Source organism: Gekko japonicus, unplaced genomic scaffold (assembly GCF_001447785.1).
Source record: "Gekko japonicus isolate JY-2015 unplaced genomic scaffold, Gekko_japonicus_V1.1 scaffold1408, whole genome shotgun sequence".
Lineage (NCBI taxonomy): Eukaryota > Metazoa > Chordata > Lepidosauria > Squamata > Gekkonidae > Gekko > Gekko japonicus.
The window spans coordinates 82,776-101,166 of NW_015163131.1; the positions used below are offsets into that span (position 1 = coordinate 82,776).

Here is an 18,391-nt window from a genome sequence, read left to right on the forward strand (position 1 = left end):
TGAACAGGCTTCCTTGGGAGGTGGTGGGCTCTCCTTCTCCGGAGGTTTTCAGACAGAGGCCAGGTGGCCCCATCTGACAGCAATGTGGATTCTGTGACCTTAGGCTGATCATGAGAAGGGAGGGCAGGAAGGGTTGCCTCAAGGGCTTAGTTCTCGTGGCCCTTTCTTACACGCCCAGGGAAATGCTGATGGCCAGTTTGGGGTCAGGAAGCCATTTTTCTCCAGGCCAGTTTGGCCAGGGAACCTGGAGGTTTTTGGGGTTTTTTTTTTTGTCATCTTCTGGGCATGGGGCAGGGGGTCACTGGGCATGTGTGTGGGGGGAGGTATTTTTGAATTTCCTGTATTGTTCAGGGGGCTTGGTCTAGATGACTCTGGAGGTCCCTTCCCACTCTATGATTCTATTATTCTATGCTGGCAGATTCTTAACTCAGCCCTGTGGTCTCAGTTGCTTCAGGCTGCTATTGTTGGAAGGAAACCCACAGTCATTTGTCCCACTGGGCATCCGGACACTAGCTTCTTTCAATAAGCTGAAACGGCAAGCTATCTTACGTAAGGATTCCTTTTTTGCCAAATTTGCAGGTTGGAGACAATGTAGGGTGCGAGCTTTGCCTTTTTGAAAAATGCTGCCCTTTCACAGATTGTTTGGGACAGACGCTGCCAGTATGGGCAAAATGGTTTACCCATTCAGAGTGAGGGCACTGCCTCCTGAATTTTTAAATGTTTTTGTAATACTATCATACAGCCAAATCTAATGGGATACGTGGCCTCGTCATCCCAGCAGTTCAGCATAATAAGGGCAAGAAGCATGACTGGTACTCTGAACTGGCTTTGTGACATCATGTAGCCAAATCTGACTGACTTTGCAGTGCAGTCACAAAGTCAGTTCAGAGGGAAGACATGAAGCACCAGGTTGGCAAGACTGTGATTTAGGGAAAAATTACAGAAGGAACACACCCAAAGCTGGGGAACAACTAAAATTTGGTTCAATCAATGTGTTGTGAGCCACTGCTCTGTATCACTACTAAAAATACATGCATGAAAATGATTTCATCAGTTATCAGTATTAATACTTCTCAGCTACACAAAATGCAGACTGTACTGCAACATTAATTGCTGTAAAGTTTAGCTCTTTATTTTAAAGAGTTTTCCAAATGCATTTTAATTATTAAGATATAAATCCCAGTAGCAAGTCCATCACATAGTTTCCAAAATCTGCCTCAGGCACATTCTATTCCACTGAAACAGCCTTTTCTTCTTGCTGCAGAAACAACATTTTCCTGCTTTCAAAGGCATGCACATCTGTAACATAGGTAAGCCATTCTAAGAGGCATTACTAAATGTCAAGCTCTGAATTAAACAATACTAAGACAGGAGTATTTCATGATTAATATACTTCCTGGGGGACCGATCTTTCTATTTGCTTTCTACTTCACCCAGATCCTTTTATCATCTATCTAGCAAAAGTCTGTTATTATTACAAAACTATTCTATACACAATTAAACTGAACACACAAAATACTTTAGGCATGAATCAGACTTCTCAAACTGTTATTTAACAAGGTTTTCACTAACCAAGTTCAAGTACAGATAATTATTTTACAATACAAAGTAAATAAAGATAGCTGACTTCCAACACTCCTTCATAATCTCTTACCTTTGTTTGCACTTTTGTCTTGGCAAATGTACTTTTCCCCAGCGGCTTTTTAATAAACTTCATGTTCCTAACTACCGACTCAGCTGCTCTAAATCTCTTTCATAACAAAAGGGGAAATGCCTAGAAACTCTTTTGACTTAAGACTGTGCAGTATAGAGTTTTAAAGTCCAGAAAAGTTCTATTTTTACCACGTTCCTTTCCTCCTCGCTCCACCATCCAAAAAGTGAAATCCACAGGCTGCGATGTTGCCCCCAAAAAAGCTTTGCCACCAGTGGACCTACAGCTTGCCCTATTTTTTTAAATAAATATGGCCTCCGCACTATCCTATTATTTTCTACTTTCCTAAAGTTTAACCTATATAGGGCGGAGAATAGCATAGATCACATTTTAGTACTGTTCTTCAGTGATAGCTCTAAGCTGATCCTCCAAACCAGCTACAGGGTAGAGCAAACGACCATTTAAATGACATCCTAGCAAGATGGTTGTTGCTTTGCTATATCAGTCTAAGGAAATACAGGCCCAAAGAAGTCTTCTGTTTTCTTTTGCTCTGTTGTTGGTGACAATCAATTTGTCCTGGAAAGCTGACACACTATTTAAGAACAAAGTCTGAGTCCACTGGCACCTTTTAGGCCAATCGAGTTTTATCCAAGGCATAAGCTGTTGTGCATTTATCCACGGTACAAGCTTATAACCAAAATTAAACTTTGTTGGTCTTAAAGGTGCCCAGCTGGACTCAGACTTTTATTCTGCGGCTTCAGACCAACACGTCTTCCTGGCTGCATCTATCTACATTATTTAAGAGAAGACATTTGCACTGTTTCTCATGGAGACACTGATACTATGAAAGAGAATAATTACTGCATTTTTCTTGTTCTTTATCGCTCGTAATGAAGTAGTTCTGTCTCATTTCATTCGCTCTAAACTATGCTGTCCTGAACTACTTGTTCAAAATACCTCTGGTCTCTCTCAGGTATTCATTCAGTCCGGTCACCAGACAGCTCTTAAAAAGGTTCTGAGCAATTTCTTTTCAATGGAAGACCTTGTCCGCACGGTTAATCAACTATTCAGCTATGCAAAAATGGAAGCTCTCTTATCTGAGCTACGTGACTGACTCGGTGATGCGGTCCCATTGCTATTTGTGCAAACACTGGCCACATTCTGAATGGGCTCTGTGACATCACTGTGTAGCCAAATTCAGCTGGCGAGGATCAGGCCGCTACAAAGGAGATCAGTGTTCCCTCTAAGCTGAGTTAGTGTGAGCCAGCTCAGTTTTTTAGCCTCTGGCTCACACATTTTTTCTCTCCGCTCAGGAAGGGATGGCTCCAGAGCAAACTAATTGATGCAGTAGCCAAATCACCTGCTCACAACCTTAATGCCAATAGCTCAGAGAAACTCCACAGCTTACAGGGAACATTGAAGGAGATCATGTTAAAACGGCACCAGGACCCTTGCCGAGGGGCACAGAGCAGCAGCAACGAGTATCAAACCAGCCTGGGAAAGCAGGCATTTGGGCAAGATCTGGGGGTGCAAATATCTGAACTTTTTTTTGGAGAGTATTTGTATGTGTGTGCCTGGAAGACACGGTTGACTTCTGGCGACCTCTAGTGGGACTTGGACTTTCCAGAGAGGTGGCTGGCCATTCCCTGCCTCTGCGTCCCAACCTTGGTATTCCTTGGAGGTCTCCCTTCCAAGTCCTTGCCCTGCTTCGCTTCTGAGATCTGACGAGATCAGGCTGGCCTGGGCTATCCGGGACAGGGCAATATATGAACATTTGACACAGCCCTCCAACTTTGCCACAAGGGTTGAGTCTGTGTGGTCTATCACAGCAGGACCTTTAGGAGCCCAAAGTTCTGAGGCATTTCCTTATATGTACCACTGCAAATTAAATACGACAGTAAACATTAATTAGGGAGGGTATCTTTAATTTTTCCTAGGATTAATCTACCCTCATGTAAATACATCCCAAACTCAGTTAGGTGAATTGTTGTTGTTCAGTTGCACAGTCGAGTCCGACTCTTCGCAACCCCATGGACCAGCTCCCGCCAGGCCCTCAATTTCATGTTCGTTGCATCGATGACACTGTCTAACCATCTCATCCTCTGCCATCCCCGTCTTCTTTGGCCTTCAATCTTTCCCAGCATCAGGGTCTTCTCCAGTGAGTGCTCCCTTCTCATTGGGTGGCCAAAGTATCTGAGCTTCAGTTTCATTATCTGGCCTTCCAGGGAACAGTCAGGGTTGATTTCTTTTAGGATTGACTGATTTGTTCTTCTTGCAGTCCAAGGGACTCTCAAGAGTCTTCTCCAGCACCATAGTTCAAAAGAATCTATCCTTCGGCGCTCGGCCTTCCTTATAGTCCAACTCTCGCAGCCATACATGACTACTGGGAATACCATTGCTTGGACCATGCGTATTTTTGTTGGCAGGGTGATGTCTCTACTTTTTATCATGCTGTTTAGGTTCACCATCGCTTTCCTCCCAAGGAGCAGGCGTCTTTTAATTTCATGGCTGCTGTCACAGTCTGCGGTGATCTGGGATCCCAGGAACGTGAAGTCTGTCACTACTTCCACGACTTCCCCTTCTATTTGCCAAGGAGTGATGGGGCCAGATGCCATGATCTTAGTTTTTTTGATGTTGAGCTTCAAGCCCACTTTTGCGCTCTCCTCTTTTATCCTGAGCAAGAGGCTCTTTAGGTCCTCTTCACTTTCTGCCATTAGAGTGGTATCGTCTGCATATCTGAGGTTGTTGATCTTTTCCCCAGCAATCTTAATTCCCGCTTGTGATTCATCCAGGCCAGCATTTCGCATGATGTACTCTGCATATATATTAAATAAGCAAGGCGACAATATACATCCTTGTCGTACTCCTTTTCCTATGCTAAACCAATCAGTTGTTCCATATCCGGTTCTAACTGTTGCTTCTTGACCCTTATACAGGTTTCTCAAGAGACATGTGAGGTGGTCTGGTACTCCCATCTCTTTAAGGACCTGCCATAGTTTGTTGTGATCCACACAGTCAAAAGCTTTAGCATAGTCAATGAAGCAGAAGTAGATATTTTTCTGGTACTCTCTTGCTTTCTCCATAATCCAGCGAATGTTGGCAATTTGATCTCTAGTTCCTCTACCTCTTCGAAACCCAGCTTGTACTTCTGGCAGTTCTCTATCCACGTACTGTTGAAGCCTAGCTTGTAGGATCTTGAGCATGACCTTGCTAGCGTGTGATATGAGTGCAATTGTGCGATAGTTTGAACATTCCTTGGCGTTGCCCTTCTTTGGGATTGGAATGTATACTGACCTTTTCCAATCCTGTGGCCACTGTTGCGTTTTCCAAATTTGCTGGCAAATGGAGTGCAGCACTTTAACAGCATCATCTTCTAAGACTTTGAATAGCTCAGCTGGAATACCATCACCTCCACTAGCTTTGTTGTTAGCAATGCTTTCTAAGGCCCATTTAACTTCACATTCCAGGATGTCTGGCTCGAGGTCAGTGATTATACCGTCGTGGTTGTCAAGGACATCGAGGTCTTTCTTGTATAGTTCTTCTGTGTATTCTTGCCATCTTTTCCTAATCTCTTCTGCTTCTGTTAGGTCCCTACCGTTTTTGTCCTTTATCATGGCCAGCTTTGCATGGAACGCTCCCTTGATTTCTCCAATTTTCTTGAAGAGATCTCTAGTCCTTCCCATTCTATTGTTTTCTTCTATTACTTTGCACTGTTCATTCAGGAAGGCCTCCTTATCTCTCCTTGCTGTTCTCTGGAAATCTGCGTTCAGTTGGGTAAATCTTTCCTTTTCGCCTTTGCCTTTCGCTTTCCTTCTTTCCTCTGCTATTTGTAAAGCCTCATCAGAAAGCCACTTTGCTTTCTTACATTTCTTTTTCTTTGGGATGGTGGTGATTGCTGCCTCCTGTACAATGTCACGAACCTCCGTCCATAGTTCTTCAGGCACTCTATCTATCAAATCCAGACCCTTGAATCTATTCTTCACCTCTACTGTATATTCATCAGGGATGTGATCTAGGTCAAACCTGAATGGCCTCATGGTTTTCCCGATTTTCTTCAGTTTAAGTCTGAATTTTGCAATGAGTAGCTCATGATCTGAACCACAGTCAGCTCCAGGTCTTGTTTTTACTGACTGGATAGAGCTTCTCCATCTTTGACTGCAAATTATATAGTCAATCTGATTTCGGTGTTGCTCATCTGGTGATGTCCATGTGTAGAGTCGCCTCTTACGTTGTTGGAAAAGGGTGTTCGCTATGACCAGTGTGTTCTCTTGACAAAACTCTGTTAACCTTTGCCCTGCTTAATTTTGCTTTCCAAGGCCAAACTTGTCTTTTATTCCGGTTACCTTTTGACTTCCTACTTTAGCATTCCAGTCCCCTATGATGATGAGGACCTCATTTTTTGGTGTTAGTTCTATGAGGTGTTGTAGGTCTTCATAGAATCGGTCCACTTCAGCCTCTTCTGCATCAGTGGTTGGGGCATAGACTTGGATTACTGTGATGTTGAATGGTTTGCCTTGGAATCGGACCGAAATCATTCTGTCATTTTTGAGATTGTATCCCAGTACTGACTTTTGCACTCTCTTGTTGACTATAAAGGCCACACCATTTTTTCTACGAGATTCCTGGCCACAATAGAAGATATAATGGTCTTCTGAGTTAACTGGTGAATTGGCTAGTGCTAAAATTATTTAATTTGTTACCGGATTAATAGCAGATGGTGGGAATGTATATAGACAGGTGCCTATAGGGAGAGGTTATAGCTTTGCTGATGAGCCCTGCCATACCCAGTTTGGTGCAGTAGTTAAGTGCGCGGACTCTAATCTGGGAGAACAGGGTTTGATTCCCCACTCCTCCACTTGCAGCTGCTGGATGACCTTGGGCAAGGCATAGTTCTGGCAAGAGCTGTCCTTGAAAAAGAGCTGTTTCTGTCAGAGCTCTCTCAGCCCCACCTACCTCGCAGGGTGTCTGTTGTGGGGAGGGGAAGGGAAAGGAGGTTGTAAGCCGCTCTGAGACTCCTTTGGGTAGCGAAAGGCGGGGGGTATAAATCCAATCTCTTCTTCTTCTTCTTCACAGACACCTCACTATCACATCTTTCCTCCCCACCCCCTTCTCTATCTATCCTTTCTTATTCCCCTTCTCTCTGGTTGCTTTCTTTGGGTCATGTTGCTGAAACCCCAATTTCCTCCTCCTCTTCCTTAAGACAGTCTGACATCCCACTCTTTGGGCCCGATTTCCTCCACATTTCCTTCTCCCTTTTACTTACCACTTGCTTCCTGGACTCTATCTGTTGCCCTTACCAGCCACATTATCAAAGCTCCTCAAATCTTCCTCTAACCTTCAAGTGGCTGTGAATTAAGGGGGCATGGCCCCGAAGTGCCCCACCATGGCTATGGGCCTGAGTACAACACTGTCAGTCCCAAATCAGCACCCAAAAGAGTTGATGGACTAGATGGGATCAACCAACTAAAGTTTAATATGAGTGGAATGGAGGTGCCATCCAATTCAGCCGACCTGAGAGAAGCAGTATTGCCCATATTGGAGGGGGCTGTATTGCCTCTGGAACCTCATGTTCGCATTCTGGGGATACCTCTTCGACCCAGTATTGATCTGGTATAGCTGAGTGGGAAATGGTGTGCTGCAGTGCTTGCCACCTGCTTCAGTTAACGTGCCACCTGCTTCCTTGCCCAGGAGAAAAGAACCTGGCTGCAGGTTCTCACGCCTTCAAGACATCCAGATCATATGATAGTAGCAGCCACGAGGGTGCGGATGGGCATACTGGGCCACATGGAGCGTACGAGTGATCTCATACCACATCACAGGTTGCTGGTGACGTTCCTGGCTCAATTCTAAAGGGGACTGAGATCATGGCCTCAACAAGGGTCTCTCTCCCTCATAGGAAGTGACCCAGAAACCGGGAGAGGGTTTTCAGAGCCTTTCTTCACGACCTCCCACCACCTACAGCACCACTGTGGTGTCACACGAGTGTGCCATTTACGGAACTCCCGTCTCTCTTCAGTGCTGGCTTTCCGATTCAGCACTGGGACAATACCCACTTTAGGGTTGTGGAATAATGCTGCTGTTCACCTGGGCGTTTATGTGGGTGGGTGTTCCCTTCCATTGAAAAAAGAAACTGCTAGCTCTTAACATGGCTTATTTTATTTTATGAGTGGTTTTTACCATAGTGGCTGTTTTAACCCTCGATGTAAGCTGTCCAGTGGATGGAAGGCCAGTTATAACTCAGTTATATAATCCACACCTATGTTCCCGCTAAGCTGCGGAGTCTTGTGAGCAAAACTTCTACTCTGTGAACTACTGGAATGAAAGTTGTGGGCGAGCGATTAGGCTGCTGCATCAATGAGTTTGCTCTGGAGCCCTCTTTCCTGAGCTAAGACCAAAATGCATGAGCCGGTGGCTAGAAAACTGTGAGCTACCTCACACTCACTCAGCTTAGAGGGAACACACACCTATGAATTCCCATTGCAGTAGATATCGAAACACGGGCCAAGGACGGGCAAACCCTTGCACAGTAAGAGTGATTTCCCCCTCCACACACCCACTTGCCTCTTCCCAGTGTTTGACAAAAACAGTGTGTGTGCGTGTGTGTGGGGGGAATCCCTTGTTTCCAAGTCCCCCTTTATCACTTGCTCCTTGTTACCATTCTTAATTCATTAAGCATCAGTCAGTCGCCTTCGAAAAGGTCCTATTAATTCAGTGTTAATACAAGCGACTGCCACAACCATCTGGATGTGTGTCTTTGAAGATCCTGGAGTGGAATAGTAACAAGGAGCACGTAAGTTTCTTAAACAGATCAGTCCAGCTTCAATGAAACAAAGAGACTTTTACTAATTTCAGCTGGAGCAGGAGGCAAGTGGGCAGTGTTTTGTGGAGGGCGGAGAAGGTGACATTCTTTAACTTCGGGTCCCCGGCCCAAAGGACGCCCGCCTTGCCTCGACCAGGGCCGGGGCTTTCTCTGTTGCTTGGCCCCCGCCTGGTGGAACAGGCTCCCTATTGAGACCAGCCCCCCCCCCGCATAGGGGTCTCCTTCCATTCCGCAGGGCCTGCAAGACGGAGCTCTTCCGCCAGGCAGGCCCTGAGGCAGCGGGCGCCTGTCTCCTGAGTCCTGGTCACTGACAACTGGCCTTTAACTCGTTGTACCATCGGGCCAGAACTTTATAGCCCACTGACGCTGTTCCAAGCAGGACCCCATTGGTTTAATTGCTATAATGTCTTATCGTGTATTAGTCTTTAATGTTTTAAACTGAAATTGTATTTATTCTAATGATGTTACCCGCCCTGCAGGATGGGCGGGATATAAAGGCTAATAATAACAACAACAACAACAACAACCAACAACAACAACAACAACTTCTTCTGGGCAGTCACAAAACGAGAACCAGAGCCTGACCTTCTTAAACACGACCACTTCGTCTTCCCACACGGGGTTCACAGCATTGCCTTGGGAGGTCTTGGTCTTGAGAGCTTTCCGCCTCGTGTCCACGGGCAGGCCAAACATGTCCACTTCCACGTAAGTCCCAACTTTTTTATCAGACAGGAACTGCCCAGAAATGATCTGAAAAATCCAAGATTTGGGCATTGGGATCAACAGTGACAGGTAGATAAAGTTACAGTCGTGAAGCTAGTCCGTACGTCTCTACTGTGCACACAAGTGTGGCTCTGGGAGGTGTTGCCTCGTTGGACTTGGTCTCCTCCCATGGACAGAGCCACTAAACATCCCATTCGGCACCCTTGTTGTGACCGCAGAATCTGCAGAGTGGGTATCCCCACACAATGCCACCAGGTGACTCCACAGGCTCATGAAGCAATTGTGTGGGGCCGGCAGCTTTCTGAACCAAGGCCCAGGCTGCAATGAATTAACTAGCCTGCACCAATCTCTGAATGTTGCCGTGAAACGGTCCTGTGGGTACCTGAAGGGAACAACCTACACACTTAACACAGCGAATTAATTGACTTGTTCTTCCATAGGCGATGATCACAGAGAAGAGATTGGTTAATTGAAAATACAATCTCCATGTTTTCTCATAAAGTAAAAAACAAATGTATATTTTCAGCCAAAGCTTTAAAAAGCTCAGTTGAGAATACACAACTCATAATAAAAGTTTTTATTTTTGTTCTTTCCTTCCTTCCCGCTCCATTTGGTTTGAATATTTTTTCCAGGGTCCAGCCGAGCCTGGAACAAGAACTTGGAGAGTTTTCTTCAAACACGAGAGGCAGGCCGAGCCATTTCAACAGGCGCTAACTTATAGCAACAAGCATGGCTGTGAATGACCCAACATGGCTGGTTTGCAGCCGGGCTGAAGAGGGGTCGGGAGGAGGCCTTCCCGCCCTTGGGCTGACGGTGGTCAAAGGCTGGAGCCTCAGGTGACTGCACTGGCCAGCCGACATCATCCATGGGCCAGCCCGGGGAAGCCCGGGAAGTTTGGGGCAGTGGTGTGACACTCGCTTGGATCCCCACCCACCCTTCCTCCCTGGGATTTTGGGTCTGGGATTCTGAGCCACCACGCGGTGTGCCCAGCTCAGGGGCTGTGCCCAGGCTCACCCCAGGCTTCGAATGGTACCACTCAGTGGCAGCCACCGTTGTGATACCAATAATATTTGTCACTCCAAGGTTTTCCCCAGCCGACGGGCCACGGGATGGACAGGTTGCTCGACTGGCCAGGATCTGCCCCCATACGTCACGAGAGCTCCTTGGCCTGTAATCAATAAAAGCCATGGCCTGTTCTTTATTGCAAAATATTGTGGTTGCGTGTCAGTGTTCTCCGCAAGACCTCTCCTCAATAAGCCCTGGGCCCCGGGCCTGCAATCCTTTACAATCATGGCTCGCTACTAGTTTCTGCATAAGGGCCCTGGAACTTTCTGGCAGGACCGTGGGGCTCAGGAAGTGTCCTGCTCTAAGTTTTTAATATCTGGGCAACACACCTTAAGATTGGCATGACTTAGGATCCCAGATTCCCAGGCACTCTGAGTTACACACACCTGCATGATGTTATCATGAAGGCAGCCAGCACACGCCACCCTCATCTGTAAGGACCTAATTTTACACCTTCTTATGACGATGGCTAATAGAATCATGGGCAGGCCTTGGGAAAATGCAGCAGTCCTCCATGAAGGTCAATGGGTTATGTAGTTCGTTATATGCCGGTGGTGGGGAAATACCCGCGTTGGTTGGGACCGGTTCAGCCCAACTGATTCTTACTGGCTTGGTTGCAATCCATGAGGTGTGTGCAGCTGAACCACGTGGCATGGCTGGACCGAGGCCCTAAGTCAACGACCCTCCTTTGACGCACGGTGAATACCTGACGCTACCTCTGGAGGCCGTATGGCTCCGTAAGACAGAAATCTTCTCTGAGTTCACCTCAGTAAAGGGGGAAGCGGCTGGGATGGTTTAGTGTTTTGTTCCTAAATGGTTAAGAGATGCTTCTAAATTATTTCTCCACTTTTTTTGGGGGGGGGGGTTAAGAAAAAGAAATTCACAATCAGTGACATGTTACCACCTCAGTTTTCCAAAGCGGGGACACTTCAATAGGCAAAGGGATATTGTTTCCAGCTATACATAAACATTTGGTGATGTGGCTGTTCTCCAAGTGAAAGACTGCCTACAGTGGTATTTCGAAGGTTTCTCGGATCAGACACGACAGAAATGCCAAACTACAATTTAAACTCCCACGGAATTAAAATTGTTGCTTGAGGCTTGGTACAGAACTATCGGGGAGGCAGGAAAAATTCAATATGCGTATCCTAGTCAACTAACTGAACAGCTTGGGAAGTGGCAAAATCCAAAACTGGGCTTCTCCTCCCCCCCCCCCAAATATCAGCATAAAATCATTTATCAGTAAAATATTTATATAAAAATACTGATATCAAATACCAATGAAATAAACCATATCTGTCGGGCTTGGTTTAGGCCAACAATTTTCTCAGATCTTTACCCAAACATTGGAAGGCAAGCTATGCAGGACAGTGGGAAACAGAGAAAGGGAAATGTCTGACTGCTTCTAGTGACATTGCCACCAACCATTTCATGCTAGTTGTGAATTGCTTGTAAGGATGGGGGGCCAGGGTCCATGCCCTGGAACATGGGGCATCCTTGCGACTCCTTGGGCACTGGCCTGATCTGCCCCACGGCTGGGGCCACGAGCAATACTAGCCCGAAGGGAGGCTTAGTCTCGGCTAGGAATGGACCACAGTGAAGACACCTCCACACTGGGCTGCCTCCAGGGCATAACACGGGCAGCGATTTCTTGCTGTGGACCTATTTTTACTTTCCTTCTTGGTAGGCCGGTTGTTGGGCATGCTCGTTCACTCTGTTGCTAGCCAGTTCTCGGGCGAGGAAACAACTTTCCGCTCGGGCACCAGCTTGAACAAAAGGGTGGTGTCTCTGCCCATTCCACTTGACCAACAGCACAAAGTTTGAGTCCGGTCAGGCACCTTGAAGCCCAACAAAGTTTAATTCTGGGTATCAGCTTTCATGTCAGAATTAAACGCCCAGAATTAAACTCTGTTGGTCTTCAAGGTGCCTGACTGGACTCAGACTTGGTTTCTGCCGCTTCAGATCAACACGGCGACCCCACCTGAATCGATCACCTTGACCAGTCCCTCTTTGGGCTGGCAGCACGGGACTTCACCTGCTTCACTGTCAGAGCATCACTTGTGCTTTGGGAGGGGCTTTCTTCTTGGGGGGTGCTGAGCACCACAACCTCACCCTCCGGAGGTCCCCTTAGCCCTGGCAGCTGAGATGGGGTTCTGCCACACTGGTAGGTGCGAGAGGCCATGACGGTAGGCCCTCAGAGCCGGGGGACATCGGCCTCCTCCAGTCCACTCCCCAGAGAAGTGTGCAGACGGTCATTGGTGTGATTGTGCCCAAGCCCTTGGTGTGTGTCAGTTCGGCAGGCTGCAGCTTGCTGTCTCTTCCAGCTTTATCGGCTCCTTTCTTCCCACCGTGGGGATAACTGCTGCTTTCCTCTCAAATATACATGCAAGCGTGATCGTTCCCTGGTCATGGATTTCACATACTTAAAAGGAAAACCCACTTCAATCTGCACATGCATAGCCTTTGCAATTACTTGGCCTGAAAATTCACTTTGATCTTTAAAGTTTAGGGCAAGTATATTGCAGGACTTACCCAGGAGCAACAGCCCACGTACCTTCACCGACAAAGTGTTTGCCACGATTCCATCTACGATCCCTTCTGCAAACGGGTCAAATTGTTTGTCGGGTCTCCTCATGAACTCTGGTTTTAGTCTGTAGCCACTTTTGCCATTGTATTCATACATTCCCATGTTTATTTGCATAGACAAATCTAAGCAACAAAAACAAGATAGCGTCTATGTGTGAGTGTTAACAGAACAAACGTTGTCATTCCATAAGAGTTCCATGGTGTTCCAGCACACTGACAACAGAACCACCCCAAGTCTCCGCCTGAGGTCTCCAGACTTCAGTGGTCACCATCACACGGGACATTTTTGACCACAAATGAGCAGCTCTGTCTTACCCTGGGTACATATAATGGCTTTTTCTCAGGGGCTCTGGACACAGTTCTTAAGAACATAAGAGAGAAGCCATGTTGGATCAGGCCAGTGTCACACAGTGGCCAAAACCCAGGGGCCATCAGGAGGTCCACCAGAGTGGTCAGAACTCCAGAAGTCCTCCCACTCTTGCCCCCCAAGCACCAAGAAGACAGAGCAGCCCTGCCGCAGAGAAAGTCTTCCACCTATAATTTGTGGTTAGTAGTCACTCATGGACCTCTGCTCCAAATGTTGATCCAATCCCCTTTTGAAGCTGTCTATGGTTGTAGCCGCCGACACTTCCTGCAACAGTGAATGCCACGTGCTAATTACTTTTTGGGTGAAGAATGTGTTAATGACAAAGCAGGAATCACTGAGACTGCACGAATGGTCTTCTGTTTGTACACTGTGTATGTGAACGAGCTCTTTGCTTTCCCCCAGTGTCTGTCTACATCAGGTACTGAATGGTGGGAAATGGGCATGAGGACTAAAAGGGACACGGTAATCGTCCATCGTGTGGATGTGGTGGGGTCACACCGGCCTCTCTTTTCGGAGGGGGAGAATGGTCTTCCGAGCCACTCTGCAGGCATCCTTTGTTTCCATCGAAGCCACAACGGCCTGGGGTCAGGAGTGGACGCTCTGCCCACAGGGTGGCAGATTCTTCACAGCAGGGGAGAGGAGGCCGGCTCCCTGGGAATTGGGGTCCACAGCGGGAGTTAATACTCCACATAACGGGATTCCTGCCAAAGGCTTAGAGGTATTACTGACCGGCCTCTGGTTCACTTACCTGATGGTGTTTGAAATTTTAGCAGGAATCCGGTTAAACAAAACAAAACCAAATCATCCAGTGATCTCCTGCTGTGGATGTCTACAAGACTAATTACATTTTCTTAATCAAATACTTTGTCATTAATTGCCTTCCCCCAGATTAGTATCGGCACAGAGCCTGGATTACCATCCCTACCTCTCGGGCAGAGCCATCGCAATGAGATGAGTTTGCTAGACGACAGCCCAATAAGCGCCTGCCTGGAAACACACAGCCTTTCGATACCAAGTTAAAATATGTGATGCTGAATGTTTGTTCCATTTAACGCTTGGTGGTCTAAAGCCAGGAACAGAAGCTACTCATTTTAAGCTAATGATTTTTTAAAAGACCCCTATTTTTAGCAGAAATGTGCATGCCGTGCTTACATTTTCACTTCACAAACCGTTAATTTTATCGTCACATTTCTCTCGAAATAAAGCAAGCCGCAGGGCGGAGGGGCACTTACCGACAGTTTGGAAATTCAGGGCGACCATCTGACAGCCGGCGTTCCAAAAGAGCTGCGGCATGTAATTGGAAGAATCCACACGGGTCCCTTTTGGATAAATCCGACTCAGCTGCATCTTGTTATACCTGCATTTGGAGGTTAAGGGTGAAGCAGGACCGGCGGAGAGATGTGGCAGAAAGCTTGAAGCGGACAAAATGTTTGAAAACGGATATGATGCAACCATCCGCCTGCCGCAACTCACCTGGCCCCTTATGATTCCGTGCCCCCAGCGCCCCCCCTTCTCTCCCTAGCTGGGACTACCCAGATGAACGACCTGGCCTTTCAGCGTGGGGGGGGGGGGCTTACAGGCACAGGTGCTGAAACCGCCACACTCATCATTACAACATTCAAAAATCCAATGCCACGATGTAATCCCCAGTTCTGAAGAGAGGACGGGACTTCAGATGTGTCAGTAGTGACCCGCACTGCAGGCCCCAAGGAGATTAACTAGTATCTGGCAGAATATTAGACAAGCGGGCAGAGCCAAATCCTGGCCGTCGGAGGCAGAGAAACAGCAGCCATCGATCAGACCTTCGCCTCCCAAATGACCCTGCAAAAGGTATCTATGAAGAGCGCCATCGGGGGGAAGTGGAGGGCAAGACAGGCGCAACACCGGGAGACCTGTGACTGGATTTCATCCATGATATTAAAAGGGCAATTGCTGCTTGCCACGTGGGACCCCAATTCCTGTCAGGGCTGTGGTGGAAGGTTCAAAGTTTCCATCCAGTGGTGTTTTCAGTGATCTGGGGCCCCGGGCAAAACTCCCAGAGGGAGCCCCTGAATCACTGACACATACACCCCACCCCCGGGGGCAAGCAAGAGACAGGCCCCGCCGCCACCCCCAGCAGCCTGTCGCCTGAGCTCCCACCACCACCCCAACAGGGCAGGTGTGCGTGGCGGCAGGCGCTCCGGCGCTCCTCCTTCTCTCCCCTCCTTCAGGGGGAGGGGCCATGAGAGACCAGGGCCCCTCCCACTGCCCGCGTTGCCCAGTGGCTGAGACCAGCCCTGTCTCCATCACTGCACAGACTTGTCAAGTGACTTCAACCACTCCCTGCGGCAGAAAGGGACCCAGGCGGGCAGTGTGAGGAGGCCACCCTTCTCCCCCACCCCACAGCTAATAAGAGCAAGGCTGGTTTCAGCTGGTGAGATCCCAGAGCAGCAGGGTGGGGTGGGGGGTCAAAGTCATCTCTCCCCTCTGTGCTCGGCCCCAGCCGAGCTCAGGGACCAGCGTGGCTGCTGCTGGCCTTACAAACAACAACAACAACGGGAAGGCCCAGTCATGGATCCCACACACACACACACCCCCGGTCAGGCTGGCCTTTGTCCGCTTGTCTGCAGCTGAAACCAAGGCAGCGGGCATTTGACGGGGAGCCTGAATCTCGTTCACTTCTGGTGCAAACTTAGACATGACTTAAACATCTGCATTAACTCGGTGCCCGCACTGGTACTGCACAAGACCTTAGCCAGCCCCTCTCACAGGCAGCCCTCCGCAACTTTCTTGCCTCCGTTGTGACCAAGATATTGCCCCCCCCCGCCGCCTTAATTTCAAAGATACTCCACAAACTCGACAGGGGATTTCGTGAGCTGCTCGAGTGCTTTGGTTTCCACAAAGGAAGACATTTCAAAACTCTTGTTCCGTTCTGAAATTTAAGAGAAAAACAGGTTGTGGTGATTGTTTTTGTAAGGACTGTGATGCCCGTGTTATCATGCCTTCTGTCCCGGGACATTCAAAGTGGCTTCCGATACACAAGAACAGCACTGATATAAAGTCACACTCGACTACAGAACGAGTCACACGATGATGATGATGACCAAGACGGCCCCAGTCAAGTCTCACTCTGGACGGCGTTCCCTACGAAGGGACGAAGGGAGCTCTGAGTCTTGAAAGACCACCCCCTGAAAACCTTGTTGGCCTCTAAAGGCGCTGCTGAACTTAACCCCAGCTGTTCTGTTCTACTGCAGACGAACACGGCTCCCCTCTGGAGGAACCCCACAGACAGCGCAAACTCCCTCTGGCAGACACCTTCCTCCAGGGGTCATGTCGTAGAAAGAGAGGCGCAGGAGCTCATTAGCATAACTCATTAGCACAACTTGGGGGGGGTCAACATTGGGAGGGCTTCTAGTGTCCCGGCCCCACTGCTGGACCTCCTGATGGCACCTGGTATTTCTGGCCACTGTGTGACAAGAGTGTTGGACTGGATGGGCCTTTGGCCTGATCCAACATTGGCAGCTCTTATGTTCTTATTTGCATATGCCACACCCCCTGACGTCACCGGAAGTGAGTCAGAAGGCAACACCCACCGCTCAGGCTCCACCTCAAAAATCTCCAGATATTCCCCAACTCAGATTCAAACCTGGGTCTCCCAAATCCTTGTCTGGAACACTAACCACTACACGGAGGTGGCAGAGAGTCCTCCGGGCGGCCCAGGGAGTCAGGGGGGCCTGCACTGCTAGCAGGAAATTGGGGCCGGGCATGTTACTCCCGGAACGCCATTCCTGCACGTTCCTGCTTGAAATGACCCCTGCCTTCCTCACTTCCACAAAGGAGGCACCCAGAGAAGAGTTCTGAAGAATCCACTCTTGGTGAGTGAAGAGGGTTATATGAGAAAGAAATCGGGGTCTTGGGGCCCCAGCCTGTTTAGGGCTTTAGAAGTCCAGCAGTTTCAATGATGCCTGCAACGAAACTGGAACCCAGGAAAGATCTTTGGACAGTGGAGAGGAGTCCTCACTGTAGCCCCAGTCCTTGCCTCACCACCACCGAGCCACCCTGTTCTGGAGCCACTGAAGTGGCCAAGGGCTCTGTGGAGGCAGCCTTTTCTCATGGGACTAAAAAGCCGGTGGTGTTGCGGCAGTAAGATGTCCCGTGCAGGGAAGTGGGGTAGGTGGGTGCAGAGGGAGGAGGGCAGAAGGGTTGGGCTGCAGGACATCCCTCAGAACAGGAAACTGAAAACCCTTCAAGGCGGGAAACAATTCCGAGACTCTTTCTTAAGTCTCCTTCGGAGGAGTGGCGTCACGGTACCACCCTGTGCTGCCCTGAGCCTGCCCTGATATAAATAAATTAACTTTCTCTGCTACTCGGCCTTAAGAGGGCGGGCTTCTTCCCGCAAATAGTGAGGTTACAGATGGGGGTTTTCGACTGTCTGCCCTGGATTTTAATTGTCTACCACTCCCCCCACCCCAATTTGGTGAGTATACAAATTCGGATGGCATGCTACCCAGGAAATTGTAGTTCCACGTGAAGAGAGGAATGCCTTTACTTGTGTGTAGATAGATCCAAGATGGGCAGCCCTGTTAGTCTGTCTGCAGCAGCAGAAAAGAGCAGGAGTCCAGGAGCACCTGAAAGACTAACACAATCTGTGGCAGGGGAGGAGCGTTCCGGAGTCCCCGCAGTCACTTCTTCTGATATGGACCAAACATGAGTCCGTCTGTCCTTATTTCTTGGACCTGAAATCGCTCCACTCTCCAAGATATAAAGGACAGATGGACTCCCATTCTAGCTGTATCTGAAGAAGTGGGCAGTGACTCATGAGAGCTCACCCCCTGCCACACATTGTGTTCGTCTTCAATAGGGTTGCCAGGCCCCCCGGTCTGAGTGAGGATTCCCCCGCCCACGAATGCCCCCAAACGCAACGCGGTGATGTCACCCAGAAGTGACGCCATCACATTGCTGACAATGGGGGGGGGACACTCTAGTTTTTGGGCAAAACTCTATGGTGAAATGGGGCTCAAACCATAGAGTTTTGACCAAAAACTAGAGTGTCATCCCCCCAACATTGGTGACATGATTATGTCACTTCTGGGTGATGACACTGCGGTGCGCGTGCCAGAAGATCCCAGAGGGGACCCTGGAGCCCCCAGCTAGCAGCCAGGCGGGACCTTGCAACCCCCGCCCCTGGACTCTTGCTCTT

At 48.5% G+C, this 18,391-nt stretch overlaps 1 protein-coding gene across 1 annotated transcript in view; it reads right to left on the reverse strand.

Annotated features, from left to right (window-relative positions):
- PLCB1 (phospholipase C beta 1) overlaps positions 1 to 18,391 on the reverse strand; it is a 375,074-nt gene that overhangs the window by 56,154 nt on the left and 300,529 nt on the right. The window contains exons 16-19 of the mRNA XM_015406942.1: positions 16,039 to 16,123; positions 14,445 to 14,569; positions 12,814 to 12,968; positions 9,057 to 9,221 (exon numbers count right to left, since the gene is read on the reverse strand). Of these exons, the coding sequence (XP_015262428.1) occupies positions 9,057 to 9,221; positions 12,814 to 12,968; positions 14,445 to 14,569; positions 16,039 to 16,123 (530 nt within the window). The remainder of the gene's footprint in view (positions 1 to 9,056; positions 9,222 to 12,813; positions 12,969 to 14,444; positions 14,570 to 16,038; positions 16,124 to 18,391) is intronic.